This window comes from Amphiura filiformis, chromosome 18, assembly GCF_039555335.1.
Source record: "Amphiura filiformis chromosome 18, Afil_fr2py, whole genome shotgun sequence".
NCBI classification, from domain to species: domain Eukaryota; kingdom Metazoa; phylum Echinodermata; class Ophiuroidea; order Amphilepidida; family Amphiuridae; genus Amphiura; species Amphiura filiformis.
In genome coordinates this window covers 11,403,996-11,414,346 of record NC_092645.1, presented here as the reverse complement: position 1 = coordinate 11,414,346, position 10,351 = coordinate 11,403,996, and the positions used below count along the sequence as shown (strand labels likewise).

Genomic DNA, 10,351 nt, shown 5'->3' with positions numbered 1-10,351 from the left:
ATCAGATGGTGTTAATGTTGCTATCTACTGAAGATACCTCATATCAGATGGTGTTAATAATATCATCTACTGAAGATAGCTCATATCAGATTGTGTTAATATTGCTATCTACTGAAAATAGCTCATATCAGACTGTGTTAATGTTGCTAACTACTGAAGATAGCTCATATCAGATGGTGTTAATGTTGTCATCTACTGAAGATACCTCATATCAGTTGGTGTTAATGTTGTCATCTACTGAAGATAGTTCATATCAGATTGTGTTAATATTGCTATCTACTGAAGATAGCACATATCAGACTGTGTTAATGTTGTTATCTTCTGAGGATAGCTCATATCAGATGGAGTTAATGTTGCTATCTACTGAAGATACCTCATATCAGATGGTGTTAATGTTGCTTTCTACTGAATATCAGACTGTATTAATGTTGCTATAGCTCATATCAGATTGTGACAATTTTGCTACCGGTATCTACTGAAAAAGCTCATATCAGAATGTATTCATGTTGTTATCTACTGAAGATAGCTCATATCAGACTCTAAGATTGTTTGTATCTACAGTAGATAGCTCATAATTGTATTAATGTTACTATCTACTGAAGATGGCTCATATTACACCGTGACAATGTTGTCATCTACCGAAGATAGCTCATATCAGATCTTGTTAATATTGCTATCTATTGAAGATAGCTCATATCAGACTTGTTAATGTTGCTATCTACTGAAGATAGCTCATATCAGACTGTGTTAATGTTACCATCTACTGAAGATACCTCATATCAGATGGTGTTAATGTTGTCATCTACTGAAGATAGCTCATATCAGACTGTTAATGCTGTCATCTACTGAAGATAGCTCATATCAGATTGTGTTAATGTTGCTATCTACTGAAGATACGGTACCTCATATCAGATGGTGTTAATGTTGTCATCTACTGAAGATAGCTCATATCAGATGGTGTTAATGTTGTCATCTACTGAAGATAGCTCATATCAGACTGTTAATGTTGTCATCTACTGAAGATACCTCATATCAGACTGTGTTAATGTTGTCATCTACTGAAGATACCTCATATCAGACTGTGTTAATGTTGTTATCTACCGAAGATAGTTCATATCAGATGGTGTTAATGTTGTCATCTACTGAAGATACCTCATATCAGATGGTGTTAATGTTGTCATCTACTGAATCATATTCAAATTATTGCTTGAAAGTGTAGGACAAGTCAAAATGTCATATAGGCTATAATATGTCTAGCTTCTGAAGATTCACCATTCATTAGCTGTACCTCATATCAGATGGTGTTAATGTTGTCATCTACTGAAGATAGCTCATATCAGATTGTGTTAATATTGCTATCTACTGAAGATAGCTCATATCAGATTGTGTTAATGTTGCTATCTACTGAAGATAGCTCATATCAGATGGTGTAAATGTTGTCATCTACTGAAGATACCTCATATCAGATGGTGTTAATGTTGTCATCTACTGAAGATACCTCATATCAGATGGTGTTAATGTTGTCATCTACTGAAGATAGCTCATATCAGATTGTGTTAATATTGCTATCTACTGAAGATAGCTCATATCAGACTGTGTTAATGTTGCTATCTACTGAAGTGAAGATACCTCATATCAGATGGTATTAATGTTGTCATCTACTGAAGATAGCTCATATCAGATTGTGTTAATATTGTTATCTACTGAAGTGAAGATACCTCATATCAGATGGTGTTAATGTTGTCATCTACTGAAGATAGCTCATATCAGACTGTGTTAATGTTGCTATCTACTGAAGTGAAGATACCTCATATCAGATGGTGTTAATGTTGTCATCTACTGAAGATACCTCATATCAGATGGTATTAATGTTGTCATCTACTGAAGATAGCTCATATCAGATTGTGTTAATATTGCTATCTACTGAAGATAGCACATATCAGACTGTGTTAATGTTGCTATCTACTGAAGATAGCTCATATCAGATGGTGTTAATGTTGCTATCTACTGAAGATACCTCATATCAGATGGTGTTAATAATATCATCTACTGAAGATAGCTCATATCAGATTGTGTTAATATTGCTATCTACTGAAAATAGCTCATATCAGACTGTGTTAATGTTGCTAACTACTGAAGATAGCTCATATCAGATGGTGTTAATGTTGTCATCTACTGAAGATACCTCATATCAGTTGGTGTTAATGTTGTCATCTACTGAAGATAGTTCATATCAGATTGTGTTAATATTGCTATCTACTGAAGATAGCACATATCAGACTGTGTTAATGTTGTTATCTTCTGAGGATAGCTCATATCGGATGGAGTTAATGTTGCTATCTACTGAAGATACCTCATATCAGATGGTGTTAATGTTGCTTTCTACTGAATATCAGACTGTATTAATGTTGCTATAGCTCATATCAGATTGTGACAATTTTGCTACCGGTATCTACTGAAAAAGCTCATATCAGAATGTATTCATGTTGTTATCTACTGAAGATAGCTCATATCAGACTCTAAGATTGTTACTATCTACTGAAGATGGCTCATATTACACTGTGACAATGTTGTCATCTACCGAAGATAGCTCATATCAGATCTTGTTAATATTGCTATCTATTGAAGATAGCTCATATCAGACTGTGTTAATGTTGCTATCTACTGAAGATAGCTCATATCAGACTGTGTTAATGTTACCGTCTACTGAAGATACCTCATATCAGATGGTGTTAATGTTGTCATCTACTGAAGATAGCTCATATCAGACTGTTAATGCTGTCATCTACTGAAGATAGCTCATATCAGATTGTGTTAATGTTGCTATCTACTGAAGATACGGTACCTCATATCAGATGGTGTTAATGTTGTCATCTACTGAAGATAGCTCATATCAGATGGTGTTAATGTTGTCATCTACTGAAGATAGCTCATATCAGACTGTTAATGTTGTCATCTACTGAAGATACCTCATATCAGACTGTGTTAATGTTGTCATCTACTGAAGATACCTCATATCAGACTGTGTTAATGTTGTTATCTACCGAAGATAGTTCATATCAGATGGTGTTAATGTTGTTATCTACTGAAGATAGCTCATATGGTGTTAATGTTGTCATCTACTGAAGATAGCTCATATCAGACTGTTAATGTTGTCATCTATTGAAGATAGCTCATATCAGACTGTGTTAATGTTGCTATCTACTGAAGATAGCTCATATCAGACTGTGTTAATGTTGCCATCTACTGAAGATACCTCATATCAGATGGAGTTAATGTTGTCATCTACTGAAGATAGCTCATATCAGACTGTTAATGTTGTCATCTACTGAAGATACCCATATCAGATGGTGTTAATGTTGTCATCTGCTGAAGATAGCTCATATCATATTGTGTTAATATTGCTATCTACTGAAGATAGCACATATCAGATTGTGTTAATATTGCTATCTCGGAAGATAGCACATATCAGACTGTGTTAATGTTGCTATCTACTGAAGATACCTCATATATCAGATGGTGTTAATGTTGTCATCTACTGAAGATAGCTCATATCAGATTGGGTTATAAGGTTGTATTAAAGATTATACCGTGTTAAATTGAGTTGAAGTAATAAAATCAAGATTCTATCATAATAAGTTTCAGTTGTAGGCCTAATATGGATCATATTGTTTAACTGGGAATTGTAGGGTGTGTGAAAAGGCTAGAGTGTGTGAATGACCTCCTGCACCCCAATCAAACACAGTGCATTAGGGTAATGTGGCATGGCCCCTTGGTTGACAGACATACAGAATCGATACACCGTAAAGCACAGCACATTGGGTATGAATTCCTGCTTTTATCTTTTTGAAGAAGTGTTTTCATCAGTTCACGTTTGAGCACTAGTATACCTAAAAGATTTTGAAATGCAAGTGGTTTACATTGAAAGTTAATGAATTGTCATTTAAAGGAGTATTTCGTGGTCCTAGCATCCTCTATTTATGTCATTTTTCATTAGATATCCACGAAAAAAACCTATTCCCAAAATTTCGCGATATCTTTGCTAAACGAATTAATCTGCAAGAAATATTTTGTACATAAACATTATGTAGCCAGAGGTTTCCAGTGATATAAAAATCTCAACTTTTTGAGAAAAGTGGGGATGAGGCTGTGGATCACGAAATGCCCTTTTAATTTGCATATTAATTTGCATATTTAAAACGTTACATTGAATTTACACAAGGGGCCATATTACCCCAACTTTGAGGTAATATGCGCCCCCCCCCCCCGTGACCAATTGCCGTATTTCTCATTTCCTCATTAATCATGTTAATAGTAAAATGTAATTTAAAATTTTTCATCACGCTTGTGTTAATTGCTAATAAATAGGGCCTAGTTTCTGAAGTATGAGTTGATATCAAGTTCCGTAGATTGGTAGCCGTTTTATGCTTTAAAGGGCATTTCGTGATCCACAGCATCATCCCCCCACTTTTCTCAAAAAAAGTTGAGATTTTTATATCACTGGACACCTCTGGCTACATAATGTTTATGTACAAAAAATTTCTTGCAGATTAATTCGTTTGGCAAAGATATCGTGAAATTTGAATTTCGGTCTTTTCTAACAGTGCTCGAGGAAACGATGAGGCACTTTTTTTTTCAAATGTGAGATTCTGAGAGATACACCCCCCTAGAGTAGGCCTACCACAAAAAAAAAACTTGGAAGTGATCCTTGTTCTCTAATAGCCTAAACATGCTAAACGGTATAAGTTCGGGTTCCCCAAAATCTTAGTGTGTTTGGGTGGATTTTTGGCGGTCGAAGGGGGGGGCAAAGGTTTTTGGCACATCAAAAAGGGGAGGGCAAAGATTTTTTGGCACGGTCAAGGGGGCATGCGATTTTTGGCAGACCACTTTGAGAATTCACACCCCGAATCTTAGTACGAGCTGTATGTAGGCTACCACATAATAACAGCCCGTATGATTGATAGCACTCCCTCCGGAATGCATGCATTTGATGGTCGTTGTTGAATGTGAAACTGGGAGGTGTTGCAGTTGGTTATGCACCGTTTTTCATCAAAGCTGAAGCAAACAAAGCTGATCAGGTTGTTCGAATAGTAACTTAGCAAAGTTGCACTTTCTAAAATTATGTAGAGCGTATTGTTTGTTGGAATTATCAAGGACAAGGCAAGCTTCACATACGTGACTTGACATGGATAAGCTTAACCTTAAGCTTAATTATTTAGAGAATAAAACTACGATAAAAATATTGGACCTGCCTGTCGTCTATCATAGGTAGAGGATAGGCAAAATAAAAATTCCTATCGTTTATTCTCATTCTTAGTCAGTTAAATATTATTTTAATAACTGTAAACAAATTTTTAAGCAAAAACTAAGTTACCGTCCATAAAACTCCCTCAATATAAAATGAACGAAACTTGTTTACAACTTCACGTATTCTGTTGCGCGTATTGCTAGCGCGTTCGCTAGCGTTTCGCACTAGTCTCACGCATCCAGCGCGATACATACTCGCACATCTACACGCGTGTTCCGCATTATCAAGACGCATGATGACGTGGGGTCGTCTACGGCCTGATAGACGGCACCCGAAATCATGCGATTGTCCAATCAGAAATGTGTCTACGAACTAGAGCACTCCCACTGACTAAGAATATCAATTCAATGATTATTGGCGAATTCAAATTTGTCATCACAATGCCATGATTACCAGGTCCCCCACTGTAAAAATTGCACCAGCCAAATTTGCATGCTACAGAGCCTGAAAAAAAAGATCCCGCAAACCACAAATTGACACACATATGATATGGGCACTGCTATGCCTAGATGGGGTGCTAGCGGATGCTAATGGCAACGCGGGGGTCGCTGGGGTGCTAACGAACGCGTCGGCAACACAAGCATCCAACACGATCAATAACGCATACGGTATAGGGTGCATTCAAATGCGCCTACGCGGGCGGTAGTTCCTGGATACGCGATTTACAGGGTCAATGGCCGCTTCCACGCAGTACATTTACTTCTGAACTGTAGTGTCAGGGCCCTGTGATTACTCGAGAACTTGCACACGATAGTTACGCATTCGATGGTAGAGTACTTTACTATGGTTTTTCGGTCGGACAGTGGTGCAGTTTTTTACACCGGAGGTTATTTATTCTGTTCATGTTGAAATTTGGATGAAAGTTATTTCGATGAGTCAACTGTATCTTTTGAGCAAGATTTGTGTATTTTGGACAGTCGCCTGTCGTGATCGGCTGTGTTTTCTTCTGAACTTCCATTGCTTTACACGGTGTCATGCTTCAGCGAATCCGACTAGATTTTGAATGCAATATGTCTCTAGCCTAGAATGTGAAGCTATCGGTGTGAGCAAATTCTTGGCTAGAGTTCTCGAGCAATGCCATGATTGAGTATTTAAAGCAAGCCAAAACTAAAAACCATTTTGTCATAGCGCTTTCCGTCATTAAAGTTACATCTTGTCAAAGATTTACCTGTGTTTCAAAAAATTGAGGAGTCTGATTATAAATAATCAGTGATAAATAGCACTCAGTCCTCAAACTTGTGAGGAGTGCTATTTTGTGAATGAGGAGTGTGATTATGCTTGTTAAATGTGATGTAAGCTTAAAGAGTGTGATAAATTGGCTTCTAAAGGCTTATGATCATTTAAGGAGTGCGGAGGAGTGTGATCGCACTTGCACTCCTTAAAACTCAAAGCCTGATTTACTTTCATCAAAATAAAAACTTTCAGCCAACATTTAATGCATCAAATTTTTATGCAAAAGCAACCCGGTGCAAATCAAAACAGCATAGTCTCATGATACAGGCTCATACAGCAGCCTTTTTTTGTGTGTGAACTGCTAGATTAAAATCTCTAAAATTCCAATATAGAATTTATCTTTGTGATGAGAGTCTCTCATCACAAATTCAAATATTTGAAATATAAATTCAATATTTGGGTCGAGTGAATAGACAACATACAAGTGAAGAGGCCAACGCGTCATACACTGAAGGAAACATTCAAACAATGAAAGTTTTGACAATAATGAAATTTTCCAAAGTACCGGTAATGAATAATGAAATTATTGTGACCTCATATTTCACTGAATAAAATGTGACGGGAAACTTATCATTTCATTTCATATATGAGCACTGAGCAGTCAGGGTAAACAGTAAAAACAACACATTTAATACATACCAGCGCACGAGATCAATCGATGATGCTTACCCAGCCCAACATCATCATACAAACAAGGGAAGAGGCCCACGCATCATACAAGGAAATATTACAAACTAGCGCACAAGATCAAATTAATGATGCTTATTGCTTTATATTGTTATTCTTAAAATATCAGTATACAGGGGAAAGAAGAATTACACATTGCACACTAGCACAATTAAACATAAACGGAAACATGACATGCACAGGCAGATATACCAGAGTAAAAAAACTCCGGACATACCTGTCTGTGCTGGGACTTGAACCCCAGACCTCTCGCTTGTCATACTTATGTACATGTATGTTTCCTTGACCTATCTTTTCTTTAAATTTCTATGCAAAATAAAGTATTGTGTTTGAGCCTGTGTTTGAGCCAATTTGGCTGACCAGCAAATGTGTTTTAACTAAAGTTTGCCTTTCATACCTACTTACACATACCATGACACAAAACATTCAAACCTGACTCATCGCCTATTGTTAATAATTTCAAGTGGGATTATTTTTTCCTTGATGGCAGAACCATGTGTCAATAGATTGTGGCTAATTGACTTGCCTATAGATCAATACCCATATATACCCAGATCAATTTACCCCTCGACGCCGCCTCGGGCGTAAATTTATGAATGAATCTCTAATTTATTTTCTGTGTTCAGTTCAGATATCGGTGTGATCTTCAGTGTAAAAACTTCATAGTGATACATGTCATCATGCATACCCATACGATTTATGCATGCATGTGAAAACTTAAAACCATGTATTAGATTCGCAAGCAGGTTAAGTCCCAGCATAACCTAATCAGGGCTGATCATTCCATGAAGTGCGACAGACGAAACTAGTAGTAGTGCTACGCACATTCTGCATATTTTTATGGTCTTTTGCGTAAATGTGGAGACACGCAATGCTCTATCGCGTACTATTACTCAACGCAGGCGTGATTGTTTAGTTTTTTATTTGTTAGACATGCATGGTTGAACAATCGGCCCTCATTAATATGTGAGAATTCACAGCATACAAAGCACAGGGACTTTTTTGATTGTTTGCAAATACAATGTAATAGTAGTAAGAGCTTACTCGAGAATTTGCACACAATAGTGATGCATTTGAGGCTAGAGTCCTATTGTTTTTTGGTAGATCAGTGTTGACATTTTTTGCAACTTCTCGAGTACCGTAAGTTAAGATGGTTTGTGCTTGGTTCCACACAGCCAATATGCAAATTCGCTTGAGTTTTCCCCTGTAGGTCAAACAACAAAAGGAGTATAAATACCCTACCCTAGCGCAGGCGGCACATCACAGATTCTTCTTGCTGAACTAGCTCATGAATGTTGGGAATATTGTACCAGATCCAGGTCTATAGAAAGTGACAAAAAGCATGCAATTAGGGTTAGGGTTTAATAGCTTAGGGTTAGGTTTAGCATATACATGAAATAATTATATGAAAGATCGACCAAAATCTGAGTCAACTTTTACAGCATGGACCAATCACAACCATGGAAAAGACATGACACGCAGTCAGTGAATTATGAACCAAGTGCTTTTCCTGCTTCATTGATGGAAGGAAAGACTAACCTTTTGCCTGGAGCACTACAGCCTAGGATCCTTAAAAGCAGTGCTAAACTTTTAGAGCAGTCAGTGGTTATAAGATTGGTATGATTAACAGTTAAAGACCCATTCAGTGATCCCAGCGCAAGTGTAAAAAAATTAAAATTGTTTATAAATTGCTTAGTGAAGGATAAGTTATTCAAATTGTCATTTGGTATTTTTGAAATTAAAAATTTGGCAAAAAAGAAAGAAAACGACAGTATTGATGTACTTGAAGCCCCATTCAAATATTTTATATAAATTACAGATGTAAATGCCTTATTTTGTCTTAAATACATGGCTTTCGGCTTAACCACTGGCAGGCTATGTTAGCATATCAATGACAGGGGTACCAAAATCTTTGATGATTTTTACAATTGTCCGGATGAGCAAATCACTGAATGGGCCTTTAAAGGCTATCATTTGGGGTGGTTATTTACTAAAATCAACAAAATAATCAAAAATCAGATTAAGTGCATTTTTGTTAAGAGAACAGGTGAGAGTAAACCGAATAATTCAGTTATGTGGATTTTTCACTTATTCGGCCAATGCCTGGTCCCATCATGGCTGGATAAAAGAAGTTGGACTGTAAAGGTAAAATGCTACATTTTGGTTCGAACGGACACTTGTAGTAGCTGCATGCAATTAAATTGAGCTTCTTAAATATGAAGTATCAACACTCCCCACGACAGCTTTCTTCCTTTATGCCATTTTTTTCATATGATAATTTGATTAACTTATCCTTCACTTTTAAAGTTATTCAGGCTACAAATGTTACGCTTTCACCGGGATTACTGATAGTGCCTTTAAAGAGACAAATGTGCTATTCCAGTTGAAATCCATACACCCCCTATAGAAGATATGATCTTAATATCCCACACAGGGAGTGTGAGTTTCAAATGGGGTTACCTGAATTGGTGGCTACATTTGAAATTCAAACTCCCTGTATGGGAGATTAAGGTTATGTCTTCCATAGATGGCGTGTGGATTTTAACTGGAAAAGCCCAATCAGAGATTTTCTGCACAAAATATTTTGATCCAATAATTTATCATAATCTGCTAATACTTACCATTATTTTCTATATATTTAGAGAATAAAAGTATTGTTTTTGAGACCCAGTTGTGTCTCTATTGCTTGATATAACACAGATGATAGCATTATACACAAGGCGGCACAACACGTTCCATGCAAGAATAATGCTATCTCTCTTGTTATAGTGCTCAGGCAATAGAGATACAGCTAGGTCTCACTATAATACCTGCATGTATTCTCATTTTTTTAAAACAGACCATCCGTAAAATTATGTTTGCATGTAATTTACATCCACTCTTCATGGCCATTTTGATCAAGTTCAATCAGCCGCTCCTGTGTGGCAAATCCATTAAGTCCTTCACACGCAGATGCAAAATATTACACTGAGCTGACACGCGAGATCATTGCACGTTTAATATCATGTTACGCGCAGTGCAAACGATACACACAACTGCAGATCAGTGCGCACACACCCCAACTCTATTGTCTGATATACATGTAACATGGGCAAGAACCAGTGAAAAAATCAAATTTGTTTA

At 36.7% G+C, this 10,351-nt stretch overlaps 1 protein-coding gene across 6 annotated transcripts in view; it reads left to right on the top strand.

Moving 5' to 3' along the window:
• The first annotated feature begins 4,969 nt into the window (after positions 1 to 4,969).
• Positions 4,970 to 10,351, top strand: part of LOC140139841 (uncharacterized) — a 28,975-nt gene continuing 23,593 nt past the window's right edge. For 3 of the 6 annotated variants that reach the window (XM_072161589.1, XM_072161590.1, XM_072161588.1), the window contains exon 1: positions 4,970 to 5,078. In XM_072161589.1, the coding sequence (XP_072017690.1) occupies positions 5,035 to 5,078 (44 nt within the window). In that variant the 5' untranslated portion in view covers positions 4,970 to 5,034. Of the gene's footprint in view, positions 5,079 to 8,670; positions 8,846 to 10,351 lie in introns of all 6 variants that reach the window. The other 3 variants (XM_072161591.1, XM_072161594.1, XM_072161592.1) reach the window with 3 other exon arrangements.